Source organism: Bos javanicus, chromosome 11 (genome assembly GCF_032452875.1).
Source record: "Bos javanicus breed banteng chromosome 11, ARS-OSU_banteng_1.0, whole genome shotgun sequence".
NCBI classification, from domain to species: Eukaryota; Metazoa; Chordata; class Mammalia; order Artiodactyla; family Bovidae; genus Bos; species Bos javanicus.
The window spans coordinates 98587797-98603817 of record NC_083878.1 but is presented as its reverse complement, the minus strand read 5'-3'; the positions used below and the strand labels follow the sequence as shown (position 1 = coordinate 98603817).

The window sequence follows — 16021 nt, the reverse complement described above, 5'->3', positions numbered from 1 at the left end:
GCACTGAACAGGGAGCAGGTCCTGCCAACAGAGGGCAGGCTTCTGGTTGTGCCCACCTCCAGGGTGTCTGGGCACGTCCAGCGGGGCTGAGATCTTTTGAGGCCTGTCACCCACTGCCGCCTGGTGAAGCCTGGGGGACCCCAGGGGGACTCCCAAGGGGCTCTCAGGGGCCGTCCTGCCTTAATAGCGGAGTGACTCAGAAGCTGGATCTGATCTCAGGGAGGGGAAGCAGAGTGCCACAGCACCAAGTGCTGACTTCTGGCTCAAGTGTTGTCCATTCCATCACCCTGTCCCTCCACAGTGCCTAGCTGGCCCGTGCCTCTCCTCCCGGGCCCCCTGGTGGCCAGAGCAGGGTTCGCAGGATCAGCTGACTCCAGGTGCTTTCCCAGTAGGCCTCGGAAAGGATGGGGCTTTCCCTGCCCCCAACATCTTAAAGCATCGTATCAATAGCTGGGCCCCTCAATCCCTCACCCCAATGTTGAAACCTTTACCTCCCCCCAAGCACCACAGCGAACACAAGGCTGCAGAGGACACGCTGTTCCCCATCGTCCAGAAATGGGTTTTATTCTCAGCTGAGAGACAGCAAGACTGGTAGCAGTCAGAGAACCATACAGCTGCCAGCACGGTACCCCCACGCTCGAGGAGGGGGTTGGGATGGGAGGATGGCAGAGGGGGGCTGGCTGCCCACAGGCTGGGCATGACACTGGGGCTCATTGGAGGTGGCACGCTTTGGAGGGGGATGTCAGGGTGACAGGTGTTCCCTTGTAGTTGGGCTGCAAGACTCCTCAAGGACAGCACGGTGATTGATTCCCGACACCAGAGGCGAGGCTTGGCCATAGATATGTTTGTATATATATATATATATGAGTATTTATAGATATTTATAGAACAGGGCAGGAGCAAGACCACAGAGGGGCACAAAATTTCACCAACGTCACGCCTGGATGTGTCAGCTCACCACTACAACAGACTAAGTCACAGGTGGAGGGGAGGCTCTGGGGTTGGGTAGCCACTGTCAAGTCACAGAACAGCCGTCCGGGCAGGCTTGGAAAGGGAAGTCTCCGAGGAATATGAGGGATCTGGTTAGAGGTCGAAGGGGGGCCTGGGGCTCTCAGGACGGGATGGACTTGCCTGACCCGATCGGCTGGCAGTTGGAGAGAAAGCAAAGAGAGAACGGGAGAGAGAAAAGCAGGAGAGAGCTGGTAAGGCAAAGGCAGCCAAGCCCGGAGGTGGCGGGGGGAGATGAGGGCATGGGCAAGGGTTCTGGAAGAGAGGAGAGAGACGAGAGAGGGAAGGTGGAAGGGAAGAAACGAGATGGGCAGGGGCCAGAGCTTCATGGGGGCCTGGGGTAAGGCTGGGGGCAGCCCCCACCCCACCACTCACGCTATTCTCTCACACACCACCAGGCAGTGCACCCATAGCTCCAGACACGTGCTTGGCCCCCTCTGACATCCCTCTTCTCTGGTCTCCTCCCCCATGTCTTTCAACTCACTGGCCTGGGGCCATCCCTAGCCTCAGAGCATGTGGGACCCTGAGCCCCACGCAACAGCCCCCAGGCCTGATGGAGAAAGACAGGAAAAAAAAGAACACTGTTTGAACCAGGAGGCTAAAGCTAACAGCATGGCTGGAGGGAGCACTAGAGGCCCCTCTGGGTGGGCAGAAAGCCCGAGAGTCCCCCGAAGGGGCCCTGGGGAGGCAGGGAGGGCAGGCGGCCGGATGCCAGTGGCCACAGGCTTATAAGTCTAAGAGGGGAGCCTCGGCTGGTCGGGGGACCGCAGGTCGTGTAGGTGAGGCTGGGCCCTTCCTGCTGGGGAAAAGCAGAAGAGCGAGAGTCAGCGCAGGTGCAGAGCGGCAGGTGGTTCGCTGGGCGAGTTTGGGGGGGGCCCAGCCGGGGCAGAACTTGGAGAGGCCGACTCGCCCAAGTCCGCAGACACTGTCACCCCTGTGGCCGAAATGGGTAGGTCACCTCTAGGAGCAACAGGTCCAGGTTGGGGGGAGCCTGCGGGCTACCTAGCATGCTCCACCTGGGGCCGAGGAGGACGCTGGAGTGATGAGACCACGGAGGCCAGGGAAGGGGCTGTGAGACCTGCCTGGCCTGTGAGGTGTGCTCTGGGCTGACAGTGTGGATGGGACACCTGGGCCCTCCAAAAGCATTCGACCGTCAGAGCCTTCACCCCCAGCTGCTGCTCGGCTGCTGGCATGCTTGAGGAGGTGGGACTTGGACCGCCCCTGCCCTGAAGCTCTTCGGGTCTGAAGAGCTCCCAGGCTGGGATCCGGCTGCCCGTCTTGGCAGCAGGGCTCACTCAGGTCGGGGAAGGAGTGTGGCACCCCAGGGTGAGGTTCCAAGGCCTCTCTGCCGCCTGAGTCCAGCCCTACACACCACCCTCGCCAAGCTCCCTGCTCCTGACACCGTGAACTATGAGCTCTGAGCTCTTTGTGACGGCTCCAGAGGGCACCCCGGGGGGCTGCCAGCTTGGGTGTGGAGCCTGACCCGGGACCTCCCCAGGCTCTTGCCAAGGAGCTCGTGGGCGGCGGCACTGAGTCCCGAGGCTCGCTGAGAAGGGAGGTGAGAGAGCCAGCTGGCAGCGAGGACAGGAAGAGGAAAGAGTAAGTCTGGAGCTGTGGAAGGGAGACGGAGGAGGGTTGGGGGGGTCCTGCCTCTGAGGTCCCAGGTGCGCCCTGCAGTGCGGAGCTGGTGCGGCAGGGGGCAGACACACCGTTCATGCAGCAGGCGGAGAGGCCTGTACCTACCGTGGCTGACGCTCCTCAGGGGTCACTGATAGTGATTCTGAAAGACAGCACGAAATCAACATGGCAGTTCACACGCACAGACGGGGCGGGGCCTGGGGCTGGGGGACACGCATACGCACACGCCCGGGCGTGCACACACATGCGGTGAGGCCCCACGGCCCCGCATGCACACGCTGACACACATGCCCACAAACAACACGCATACACCGCCCTCCCCCCACCAAGGCCCAGCAACCTTGCTGGCTGGCGGCACGTGCAGCGTGGATCTGGGGCATGCAGCCACTGGGCACACTGAAGCACACGCGGGGCTGCGGTCACAACACAGAAGCTTGCTCGCCTGCCCGCACACAGGAGGCAATTTGCACCAGCTCCCTGCATACTCCTGCCTGGCGTGCTCAGAGGGCCACCTGCATTGCTCCAGAGGGGACAGGCCTTGCTTTCTTAGGGTCCAGCTCTCACATCTCCACCCAAGAGCCTTATGTGGCCCCCTACTGCCCACGGCATTGAGTCCCAACAAGACAACCTCTTCAGCGGACTTTGAAGTTTCTCCAACCTGCTCCACCCCACCCAGAGCAATCTTTTTCGATTCTTCCTCATTTTATCTGCACTCTGCTCTGGCCAGCAGCTCTTAATGCATTCCACACTAAATCTTTGCCCACCTGCTGCTCCTTATCCCAAAGCCCTCCCGGCTCCTCACCACCTGAACCTTATCTCAATCAGCCCTGGGATCTCACTGAAGTCAAGCTGCCTTGAAGCTCCCCAGATTGCTCTCTCCCTGAGGCCATGACTTCCCATGTGTCAGTCAGATCAGAGTTGTAGCAGGTACCAAATATTACAGCTCTCATGTCACACCTCAGCACAGGCCTGGGCATCTCAAATACCCTTAGGGATCTGAACTCAGGTTGGAAGTTGGCAGAGAGTTTCTATGGCCACTTTTCCAGTTAATGTGGTATCTCTATCTATAGTCACTGTCTCCCCTGATCCCGACTCCAACCCTGGGAAGGAAGAATGTTAAATATCATTTCGTAGAAGGGAAACTGAGGCCCTGGAAGGGAAAGCGACTTGCCGAAAGGCCTACTCCAGTCCAGTGTCCCTGAACACCACCATGCTGCCTGCTTTAACCCCTCCACCTTGGCCCTCAGGTCATCACAGAGCAAGCCCCATCTCTGCTCCATTTTAGATCCATGGATGTTAGACCCATGGCCCTCCTCTCCAGCCATCTGGAAACATAAATGGATGCTATTGGTCTGATGAGTTCTTCCTCAGAGAACATGGCCAGTGGAGACAGGGCAGACTGAGTTAGACACCAGAGTGACCTTCCTTGAAAGAAGGTCATGGGTCAAGAAGGCAAAGGCAAGGGATGACACAGAATCCTTTTCCCTGGAAATTTCTGGGAATTGGCAGCCTTTACCCACTCCTGCTCTGACACCCACCACCTTGGTCCAGGCTGGGTGGGGCCAGAGGCAAGGGGAAGCAAGAAAACCATCAGGCTCCCATGGTTCCCAGACCCCTTTCCCAGCTGCTCCATGCCCTACCACATGCCTGGGTGCCATTCTCACACTCTCACACCCGTGTGCACGCCCACACATACATATCCCACACCTTGCTGGTCACACAGTCACAACCTGGCCTCTTTTCCTGTGGGACAGAGGCCGGACAACCTCGAGGACAGGTCCAAAGGTTCAGGACTGGGGAAGTGGGGGCACCAGGATAGCCCTGAGTATAAGTGAACAAAATCTACCCATCCAGATAGGATTTGGGTTCAGATCCTCAGACCTGAGGTAGGCTCCCTAGGGGCGGGGAGACAGCAGTAAAGGATGGAATGGAGATCGAAGGACAGCGGCTAGAAAGGAAAGAAGGGATGCAGTGTGGGGGAGAGAGAGAGTGAAAAAGGAGGGAAGCGCCATGCAAGTGCTGGAAAGAAGAGGGCAGGTGGGATGAGCCCCACGGCCCCCTTCCCAGAAATGACCACCTGCGGGACTCAGCGCTCCCTGGGGGCAGGCTCCGCCAGCCCTTGGCCACACCCCCGGTGGCTCTGGCACCCACGGTCCGAGTGACTTGGACGGAGAGGCCCGGCTCTGGCGACCAGGCCGATGCTCCAGGATTCGGCCCCACCTCCCTCCCGGCCTCGCCCGCCCGGCGATCTCTGCCACCGCTTTCAGCCCCTACTCACCTGGGGACCCCGGGCGGGGCGCGGTTGGGGCGCGAGGGCACCTGGGGGGGAGGACCGAAGGGGTCAGGGGAAGCCCCCGGCCTGGAGGGCACGGGGGGCGCTCCCCCCAGGGCGGACCCAGCAGGCGGAGGCCCAGGAGCAGGGCCCCGCGACCCGGGCCGGGCTGGGGGCACGGCAGGGGCTCGGCGCTGCGGCGTGGGGCTGGACGTGGGTGACCTGCGGGCGACAGAAACAGAAGGACAAGCAGGGGAGAGATGAGCTGCTCTGCCCCACACCGAGGCCCCGCCCCCAGGCTGGTGCCGGCCACGCCCATGCGCGCAAGCCCCCGCCCCTCTCTTCCCTGGGTTCACTCGGGTGTTTAAGCCCGCCCCCGCTCGGAGGCTCCAACTTCCCTGCTCCACCCTGCCCGGCAGCCAGCGTTCCACGGCAAGCCCCGCCCCGCGACAAGCCCCGCCCTCTCTAAGCTCCGCCCCTCGCTCCAGGTGGGAGCCGCCCCGGTGACGCGGGCGCGCCACTGCCCGGTCCCGGCCCTCCTCCCGCGGGCCCCGGGCTGGGGGGCTTTGGGGCCGTGGGAGCCGGCCCTGATACCTGCGTCCGGTCGGTACGCTCTGCACCTGCAGCCAGGAGTCGTCCACAGGCGGGGGCATGGGCGTGCTGACGGTGGTCGTGTTGATGTCGCCGATGATGCTGAGCGCCTCTTTCAGTGCGTGGTACATGCGCAGCATCTCGTCACGCCGCTGTGCCTGCTCGGCCGACTCCTCCATCAGTGTGTTCTGGTCCCCGCACGAATACAGGTTGGCCAGCAGCTCCGAGAAGATGAATTCCTTGGTCTGCGAGTGGGCAAAGAGAGGAGAGGGTTGGACCCGGAGGCCTGTACCAACCAATTTGCCCTCCCCTCCCCGGCCCTTCTAGGAATCGGAGCTCGGGTATGGGGCTCTGCCACTGCCTAAACTTAGAGATCTCCCGTGCTTCCCCCACTCCCCCACTTGCCCTTTATCTCAGATGATCCAGAGAAGAAAAGTGAACTGTTCAGGTCATAGATCTAGGAGGGACACCCAAGGGCTATTAATATCACGCATCAGGAATGATTACTCCGCTTTATTCAGCCTCAGTTTCCACATCTGTAAAATGAGGTGAATGAGTACTAAGTTGCTTCAGTCGTGTCTGACTTTTGGCGACCCCATGGACTGTAGCCCACCAGGTTCTTTTGTCCATGGGATTCTCCCGGCAAGAATACTGGAGTGGATTGCCATGTCCTCCTCCAGGGGGATCAAACCTGCGTCTCTTATGTCTCCTACATTGGCAGGCAGGTTCTTTACCACTAATGCCACCCGGGAAGCCCCAAATGGGTAGTTACACCCTTTCCAAAGACTTGTATGTTCCACTGGACCAAAATAAGGAAGATGACAGTTTAAAATGTTCTGAGCCCTTGAGTACCAGGTGTGAATGTGGGCCAGGACTGGGTGAAATGCCAGTCTCTGTGTTTAGGAGGTGGGTTAACGTTCTTAAAAATCCCTCATTGTTACCGGGTCCAGGCTCTGGAATATTTGTGGAGAGAATATTTGTGGAGGTTTTTTATGCCATTGGCTTGTGTCTCATTTATTCGTTATTTAAATATGCGTTGAGCACCTAGCACATGCTGGGCACCGTGTTGTTAGGCACTCTATACTCATTTAATTCTCAATTCTATTATTATCCATATTTTACAAATAAGGAAACATAGGCTCAGAGAGGGTAGTTGTTTGCTTAGAATCACACAGGGAATTTGTGGCAAACCCAAGATTTCAACTCAGTTCTAATTCCCCTAGGGCCATGCTTTTTCATTAAGCTACAGGTGGAAGTGGTTCTGGGGGGTATGTATTTCAAAACATGGTCTGGGAGTTCTCAAAAGATGCAGATTCTGAGCCCTTTCTGGAAAAATTTAAGCATGTCTGGAACAATTTGGTTGTGTGAATCTACAGAGTAATATGTGAAGCTCACAGGACGTTTCTATCTGACAGCTCTGGCATGGACCCCTGCCTCCCTCCCGATTCAGTCCCACGTGGCTGGCCTGTGTCTACCTGAGGCCAAGCCAGCCACCCACTTCCCGGGTCCTACTGCCCCCCACATGGTGGTGAACCCACATTGTTGATCATGAGATGCATGATCGTCTTGGGCATGAGGTCCCGGACAGTCTTGTTGACGATGGCCATGTATGAATCCACCAAGTTCCGGATGGTCTCCACCTGCCGCTCCAGCTGTGGGTCCATGGAGTGCATGAAGCTGTCCGAGCCGTTCTCCTCCGTCTCACTGGCCTGCAATTAAGAACAGAGGGCATCAGGGTGGCTGGGCCCTCAAAGCCAGGTTCGAGGCATCCCCAGGGTCCCAGCCCCTTCAAGGATGGCTAGAATGCTGGAGCACAGAGAGATGCAGCTGGCCTATATACAAAGACACCAGCTCCCCCATAGCTCTGGGTCTCTGGGCACGAGTGCCCACCCTAGTGCCTCTCAGGACCCCAGGCCCTCATTCAGTCTCGTCTTGGCTCTGACTCTAGTACCTAGAATTTGCCTTACTTTTCCAGTCCGTAAATTAGGAAAAGGACATCTCCAAGGTCCCTTTGGATTCTAAAGACCTGACCAGATCTGGCCCTAGGCTAGAGATGCCTGGCAGAGGATGAGGGAGGGGCACACTCACTTTCTCTTTGTCCTGGGAGGCCCACACCAAAGCCACAGAGGTCACCACATCAGCATTGCCACCACCGCCACCGCCACCAGTGAGCATAGCCGAAGCAGACACACATGGAGAGGAAAGAGGAGGGACTGAGTAAGCAATCTGGGCACTGCACCTCAATTCGAAGGCAACTCTCGACTTTGTCACAGTGAAAGAGGGGAGAAAAGTGAGGGCAGTCACAAGGAACCACCATTATATGAAAGGCATACAGGAAATGCCATCTGCAGCAGAAAAAGGGTCATGTAAAATGGCATTGGAGAAGGATGGGAGGAAGGCTTAACTGATCCCACCCTGGGGCAGGTAGGGGGAGGATTCCTGCTATTTCTGAGCCCAATATCTTGAAAATATGGCACGACCTGGCATCACTGAGGGTGGCTCCACCACAGGACCCCTTATTTAAGCAGCTTGCCCCTCCTTTACTTCCCCTGCCACTCACCCCAACACGCTCAGGGTACACGCCAGCCCTTAGAAAGGAGGCCTTCCAGCTATCCACCTCCTCCTGTGTCTCGCAGGCCAGCTCCAGCTGCCGATAATCCTTGTAGACATTCCTGCAAGGTGGGGCCGGTGGTGAGGGGAGACAGGGCAAAGCCCTTTCACCTTGGTAGTTAAGGGCACGCGTGGACAGGGGTCATCATGCCTGCAGGGCCAGTCCTGGCTTTCTTATTTCCCAGCTGTGGCAAGTCCCTTCCTCTCTCCCAGCCTCAGTTTTCTCATCTGGAAGATGGGTTAATAATAACAATTCCTGGGACTTCCTTGGTGGTCCAGTGGTTAAGACTCCATGCTCCCAATACAAGGGGCCCAAGTTCAATCCCTGGTCAGGAAACTACATCCCACATGCTGCAACTAGAGAACTTGTGTGCCACAAGATCAAAGATCTTGTGTGTTGCAACTAAGACCCAGCACAGCCAAATAAATTAATAAAAAGTTAAAAATAGTAACAAGTCCTGCCTTTTAGGGTCATTTTGAGAATTCAGTGAAATAAGCAGTAAAATACTCTATTAGAAAGGGACTGAGCCCTCATCAAAGGGGCACCCATGACAGTGCAGTCCTTGGTTTAGATAGCAAGCCCCATTGCCCCCTCCCTGGCTTTCTCCTCTTGGCAGCTGTATTGAACCCACATCTCTGAGTGGGAGAAAGGCCCCTAGAGTCAGCCCTGGGTTGGGAGGTGAGAGGCCTGGTACTGCCAGTATCTTACCCAGGGCAGTTACTAACCAAGTGCTTGCAGAAGGGGAGGAAGGAGGGAAGGAGAGACAGAGGGGGAGAGGGAGGGAGGTCAGGTGGGAAGGAGAAAGGAAATGGGGGTGGGGAGCACAGACCAGGAATGAGATCTTGACATGAGTCTAGCACAGAGGAGAAACTCAACAAATGTTTGTCAAATGAATGACTTGTTGGGGGGCTCGGGGCAGGTCCCTCTCCCTTCTGGATCTGTGGGCCCCATGGGGGAAGGTGGGCACCTCTGCTCCGTGTTGAAGAGGGCAAAGATGTGCTTGCTGGACATGAAGCCCTTCTCCACGTCCCGCAACTTCAGGTTATCCACGGACAGCATGTACTTCTTCTCTTTCTCCTGAGGGAGAGCAAGGAAGGAGTGATGGTGAGGTTGGCGCTGTTCTCTGCCCCCCCTCACTCTGTAAGGATGCTCTGCGTTGGGGCGAGGGGTTGGGGTGGGCACCTGGGACTAGGGACCACCAGCCCCCTAGAACTGTGCAGGCTCTATCTGGTAAGAGCCTGGCCCCAGAGCTCTGGGCCTGCCGGACACCTTGGCTCAAGCCCTTCCCACCACCTCTGCATCTGTGCCAGAGCTCAAGAGCCCGGGGTAGTGAGGCTGAGCTTGGCTCCCACATCCAGCCCCAAGCAAGCCCTGGATACAAGCCAGGCCAGCCCCAGCCAGGGACCGCCACACTCAGCCTCTCTCGCCCCCGGCCTGGCCAGTGGGGCCTGCGTTGGATAAGCCTCTGACTTCATTTCCTGACTAGAGAGACAGGGAAAGAGGGGGGGGCCACCAGGGCCTGGTGTCTTCAAAGGGCTGGCTCAGCAGCCCCCCCCACAGCCGCCCATGTGTTAGCAATCAGACAGACACACAGCACAAGCCTAGAAGTGGTGAGTGTGTGCAATGTGTGGGGTTGTGTTTGTGCAAATCCATGCCCGCCAGAGCACGTGCCCTCTCACCATTGTCCCTGTACCCGTGTGTCCTTGTGTGTGCATGAGGGTGCCTGAGGAGGTGCCAGTCCGACCATGTGGGTGAGTATGTTTGTATGTGTGCACAGTTTTTTTGGTGTGCACGGCAGTTATAAATATCTGTGTGTTTGCACAAATGTGCCTCTGGGACATGTACATATCGTTTACATAATGGGCTGAACCTGGTTTATCTGTATCGTCTAGGAGGAGATATGCTTATCTGTGGGTGGCATGCGGGTGGCAGGCCTATGTGCACATGTGTCTGTAGGCTGCTCTGTCCTACAGACAGAAGGGAGGAGCTCTGGAGTCTGCAGAGGAGGTACCCGGGGATGGGGCTCTGGGAGGAGGGGAAGGGTGTCTGCTGCCTGTACCCCATTAGCCCACCCGACTCCTCTGGGCCCATGCCCCCGGGTGGGGCGAGGTGTCTGTGTGGGTTTGGAGGACTCCGGGCCTCGCCCAGGATCTTGGGCGGCGGGGTGGGGTAGGGGAGCTGGGTTTAAGAGGACCCTGCTCCCGGTCCTGGTGTCATCCTACCCACCTCCCTCTGCCTGCCCCCACCCACCACCCACCCGCCTGGACCGACCAGCCACATAAAGCCCTCTTTATGCCAGGCGGGTGGCCGGGAGCCCCGGAGGGCGGCTGGGGGAGGAGAGGAGGAAGTCACACACACGGCCAGGGAACATCTGGAAGCATTCGAGGGAGGCCCCGCCGCCACCCGCCCTGGGGTTGGATCCAGTGAGGAGCAGCCTCCTCCTTCCCGCAGGCCGGCCCCCTCCCCAGGCCCCTCCTTCCCAGCCACAGCTCCCGCTCGCCCCTGCCACGTCAAAAGAGGCAGAAGGGGAGTCGGAGCAGAGAGGGGACCCCGGACCGGTTGGGCTGGGCTGGGGGGCCTTGCATCTCCGGGACACGGGGCCGAACTCACACCCGACGGACAGACACTGCTGCCTGGATGGATCGTGGGACCCCCTCCACTCCGTCTACCCAGTGTTTAGACTATCTGTTCAGGACTCCCAAATTGTACAGTAGTCTGCACATTGGTTAGGCTGGGCTGGGTTAGACCCTCGGCGCCGCCGCTGGAGACCTGGACCGACCCCCGGCCGCCATCCCACAACCGGAGCCTGGAGCCGGGGCAGGGGGCTTGGGGGGCACAGGGTGGAGGCTGGGAGGAGGCACCGAGGGAGGCAGGGCGGGGGGGGGTGCCACGCTGCTGTGGGATGGGGTGGGGGTGGCGATGGGTGGCGGAGGGAGACTGAGAAGATGGGGGGTCAGTGAGGGCTGGGCTGTGGGCGACCGCCTGTCTGCCCAGAGGGTAGACAAGTCCTGAAGAGCAGACGGCTGGTGGCTGGGTGGAGAAGGGGGACAGATCAGCCTCCCCCCAGTCCGGACCACCTCCGTGACCCCAGCAGTTTTAGTGCAAAAAAAAAAAAAAATCCACTCACATCCAACACACACAGGCACCCTCACCTCAGCACCAATACCCCACCCCCAACTCAGAAACATACATTCCTGCATTCAAGTTTTAAATTGCACATCCAATGTCCCACACACATACAAGTGCACACACACACAAGCTCCCACAGACACACACTCATATCCACTCACAATGGAACTCTGGTCCTCTCCCATCCTTACATCCCCAGTACATACGATACATATTCTCAAACGTGCCACACGCACGTCCTTGCTCCTGGAGCCCACTCGCCGCACATACACACCGGCATTTACACACTGAGCACGGGCACACGTGGTCTGCCCCCAAACGCACACACAGACCCTCACATACCAAACACGCCCTGATGCTTATAACCCAGATGCTCTCCTGTCAAACACCCACACGCCGCGTCCACCAGGCTCCCACCTCCCGGCATTCTCTGCCCACCCCCTCCCACCCCCACAGACAGGCCAGCATCACATGTGACTCAACTCAGATGTACACACAAAGCTCCCAAAAGACACCCCGCCACGTACACATGTACAAGGACGGGGTGGGGGGGCCCTCTCAGATACACTTCTTTCTCCCCCACAGTGTAGACAGTCGCTGGCCCTCAGCCCCAGCTCACAATGTCCCCCGGCCCTGTGTAAGGAACTGCAGCATAGGGGCACCAGTTGTGGGGGCCAGCAGTCGGCACCCCCCCATCCACGGCACACGTCTAGGGAGCCTCCCTGGGAGGCAGAGCAGGAAGCGACCCCCCCCCCCCCCCCCGCATGCCCCGCCACCTCACGCTCCATCCCTTCAAGGGGCCCCGGGCTCTGGGAGAGGCCAGGGTTGGGGTAATGAGGTCCAGATGGCTTGGCGCCCCTGCCAGTGACGACAGAGGGGGCCCGCCCAAGGTGGGGAGGGGGGCCCTACCTCGGGCAACTCAGAGGGGGCCAGGGATCACCGAGAGGGGTTTGGAGACCAAAATCGCAGGCCACCACCCCAAGCTCTGCTCCCCGCTGTCCTTCAACGGCCCCCTCAGGAAGAAGAGGGTCCCCTCCCCCACTCCTTGGCCAGCTGGAGTTCATTACCACAAGCCATCCCCCCACCCCCCTCCCCACTCCATCCCAGCCTTCCCTGCTCTCTTTGGTCACCTCTGGAATCCAGATGTGGAAGCCAAATAGACTGGTTCTTAAAGGAGACCAACAGCAGGGGAGGGAAGTGGCAGGGGGTCTATGCCTGGCGGGCAGGGAGAGGTTCGGTGTGGCGCCTCTGTGGGCCCCATGGGTCTTGGACCCTCCGGCTGGAGGCACCCTGGGCATCTTGCTTGGACTGCGGGGCCTGGGGGACTGGGGTGCAGGGGTTAACACTGTGTCTGGCAGCTGGACTGTGTGTGTCATGGGCCTGTGGGGGCCACAGAGGAGCAGGCACGCCCTGGAGCAAGAAAACAGGAAGGCTGCGGGCCTGGTGGGGTCAGAGAGGGACGCTCAGCACCCCTGCCTACCCTCTCCAGGGCGCTCAGCCCCCAAGCTCCCCCATCCGGCCAAGCCATCTTCCCCATCCTGCCTGGATGAGCCCCCAGAACTGCCTGCTTATGGTCCTTACTTCCCAGCTTCACTCAAAGCTCCCTGTTGGGAGACTTCCCTGGTGGTCCAGTGGTTAAGAATCCGCCTTCCAAGGCAGGGAACATGGGTTTGATCTCTGGTCAGGGAACTAAGATTCCACATGCCCTGGGGCAACTAAGTCCTTGCACTGCAACTAAGTACTGGACCCAGCCAAAAATAAGTCAGTCAGTCAGTGAAATAGATACCAAATACTCCTATTTGGTGGTCCAGTCCACTCCAAGCCTGTGGTAGGATCTAAACCTGACTCTGGCCATCAGACAAATCCCTTGATGACAAGTGTCCCTTTACTTACCTCGTCATCCTTGTACCAGGACAGATTCTCGGCAGTCAGCACAAACCAATACTCCTTGGAGCCTCCCTTCATGATGCCGATGTTGTTGATGGTCAGCCAGCCCTTCCGGATGACCTGAAAGGTGGTGTGGTGGGGGGACAGGAAGTCACTGGACAGAGGCCAGGATTCCCCATGGAAGATAGGTAGGCAAAAAGAGACACTCAAAAGGCCACCCCTCTCTCAGCTCTTGGAGGCCTGGCTGGTCAGGGACGGTAGGGGCCAGATCTACCCTGGTTTGAACCACAAGTGAACAGAGTGGAAGACAGAGGTCAGTTCAGGATAAACAGCCTCTGTCAGTTGGAGCCATCTGAGTAGGCAACTGGTGGCCTTGGGAGGGGATGAGCTCCCCAGCACTAAAAAGTGTGCAAGCTGAGTTTAGGTGGCTGACTGGGCAACATGAGCCAAAGTATATCTTCTCAGCTTAAGAGTCAGCTTATTCAAAGACTTGTCTCAGGGACTTTGCACATGCTGATGTTGACTCTGCCTAGAAAGCACTTCCCCCTGTTTGTCTGACAAATCTGACTCCATCCTCAGGGTATAGGCTCAGAAGTCACATTCTCAGACAGGCTCTCCCTGGCTCCCAGGATAATCAGAACCCATATTATAATCTTTCATCATTCCCTGAAGTTTTCTTCTATGATGATGACTGGGATTTTGAATCTGTGTGTGTGTGTGATTATTAGTTCATGTCGTCTGCCTTGCTAAACTGTGAACTCTCTCCTCTACTGGTGTATCCTAGTACTTGTCAGTGTGCTCCGCAGACAGTAAGTGATCAATAAATATTTGTGGCATGAATACACAAAGGCTGCCACAGTGGGATTCTAAGAGTTTTTGTCTCCAGGTCCCAGACGGGGGGTGGTGGTGGTAGAGTGGGAGGCGGGAGTGGGGGGTTGCTGAGCACAAATTGTCTAGACTCCTCTTCCCCGGGGAAACCCAGAGTAATGGGCAAAGGTCTCTTTTCACAGCAGGAAACAGCTGGCCCTGGGACCGTCCTGAGCCATCAACACAGATCTGGGCCTGTGGATTCTGGTTCAAGGGCAGGGCCATCGACTAGACCCTGGTGGCGGGCCAGACTGAGGGGATGAGGGAGCTGCTCCCACTCCCTCCCCCAAGCCCTGGCCTCCCTGGCTTCTCCCCTGAGAAGACAGAGGAGACTTAGGCTAGCAGGAAAGCCCTCTGGGGTCAAGCCTGCTTGACCCTCTGGCTTCCCTGAGAAGCCTGAGAACCCAAGTCACACAGCAGATCACAGCTAATAGCTGCCTTAGCGGTTAACAGGGACGAAGAGCCAGGCGCCTCCATGAGCCCTGTCCCACCCTGTCCCATCTGGAGAGGACCCCCTTGGCATCTTGTCACTGTCTTTGGAATTGAGTCCAAATGCTGTACCCTGGCTCTCCATCTGCAGCATCTGACCAGCAGACCTCTCTGCCCTGCTCCCGCCTTGACTCCCAGCCTTTGTGCTCCCTCGGCCACCGCAGCTCTGCCCTCCTCCCTGCTCATTCAAAACCCCTTTCCAGAGCCTGGGCACCGGGAACCTCCTGTTCCCCCTGGGGCCTGACTGCAAGCCCAGCCTACAAGGGGCAGGACTAGAGTCTGACTCCTGTCTAGGGGCCAGCACAGTGTAGGTCCCAGTGAGTGTGTGCTGAATCAAATTGCCCTGGGATATTGCATTCATGAACTCCTTCCTTCTAATGAGCACCTATTGGGTGCCAGGCACTGCGCTGGGGGCCAAGGATTTACTGGTAAACAAGACAGACCCAGCCCTTCCCCTTAGAGGGCTCAAGAGGGAAGTGATTATCACAAAGACACTATGGCCTCTGGAAAAGCTCGGACTCTATGGCTTGGGGTACAACTGGGGCTGAGAAGTGATGTTTCAGCAGAGATCTGAAGAACAGAGCAGGTGAGGAGGCCCCGGTTTCTTGACATTTCATTCATCTCTTTCCTCAACTCTCTGGTAGGGATGCCAGCTTAAAAACATTCTCTCTCATCCATCCATCCATCCATCCATCCATCTGACAGATATTAAAGAGCTCCTACTCAATGCCAGGTCTCTGCCAAACATTTTGGCCCACTCCAGCCCATGTGGTCTCCCTCTGGATGAAGGAGATGCTTAGCTCATGCACACCAAAGGACAGATTGGTAGGACTCTGTGTGTGGCTAAGCCTTGCCTCTGGCCTGAGTGCTTGTGTGGACACCCATGTGTTGCTGTGTGCAAGCAGCTCAAACCAAAAGGTGTCCTCTTGACCCCTGAGCATCCCCGCTACAAATGGGTCCCCTCCTCCCCCTCACTATACAAACCAAGAGCCCCAGTCCTGGTACTCACCAGAATCTCATCCTGCAAAGAGGTAACCATAGCAACCACGAGAAGCATCGGGAGAGAGGAGAGAGGGTTACTGAGGCAGAGTGGGAGGCTTGTGGCTGGCATCTGATAGGCTCCCTGGCCCCTGTGGGACCCTTCCCCTCGGGGGAGGGGGCTCTCAGAGCTTGGCGTCCATCCGGCACCCTCCATCCCTCCGGCTAGGGCACTGGAGTTCACTCACCTGGTTCCCTGAAGCCTTCTTCTTGTTCATCTGGTTGCTTCTCTGCTGAGCACTAGTGAGGAGAGAAGGAAGAGTCCCAGAACCTCTCTCCAGAGGTCCAGCTTCATTGCTACTGTTCAGTGGGCACCAGACCCAGAGGCTTGCCCCAGCAGGCCTGGGCCCTACAAACACACACACACACACACACACAGTCACACAAACTGTCACCTTCTCTGACCAAGGAGCACTCACTTGGCAAAGCCTATGAAGTCCTCATGGTTGGTATTCATGTAAGCCAGCTCAATATCGATGAGGAGCATGACC

At 57.8% G+C, this 16021-nt stretch overlaps 1 protein-coding gene across 19 annotated transcripts in view; it reads right to left on the bottom strand.

Annotated features, from left to right (window-relative positions):
• Positions 1-538: 538 nt before the first annotated feature.
• The window catches only part of DNM1 (dynamin 1), a 43437-nt gene continuing 27954 nt past the window's right edge, over positions 539-16021 (bottom strand). For 2 of the 19 annotated variants that reach the window (XM_061433655.1, XM_061433656.1), the window contains exons 12-23: positions 15950-16020; positions 15719-15770; positions 15502-15513; positions 13143-13256; positions 9088-9197; positions 8070-8181; positions 7598-7609; positions 7048-7218; positions 5513-5754; positions 4925-5140; positions 2752-2788; positions 1719-1807 (exon numbers count right to left, since the gene is read on the bottom strand). In XM_061433655.1, the coding sequence (XP_061289639.1) occupies positions 2767-2788; positions 4925-5140; positions 5513-5754; positions 7048-7218; positions 7598-7609; positions 8070-8181; positions 9088-9197; positions 13143-13256; positions 15502-15513; positions 15719-15770; positions 15950-16020 (1134 nt within the window). In that variant the 3' untranslated portion in view covers positions 1719-1807; positions 2752-2766. Of the gene's footprint in view, positions 1808-2441; positions 2444-2751; positions 2789-4920; positions 5141-5512; positions 5755-7047; positions 7219-7597; positions 7610-8069; positions 8182-9087; positions 9198-13142; positions 13257-15501; positions 15514-15718; positions 15771-15949; position 16021 lie in introns of those variants that run through there. The other 17 variants (XM_061433660.1, XM_061433661.1, XM_061433648.1 and 14 more) reach the window with 13 other exon arrangements.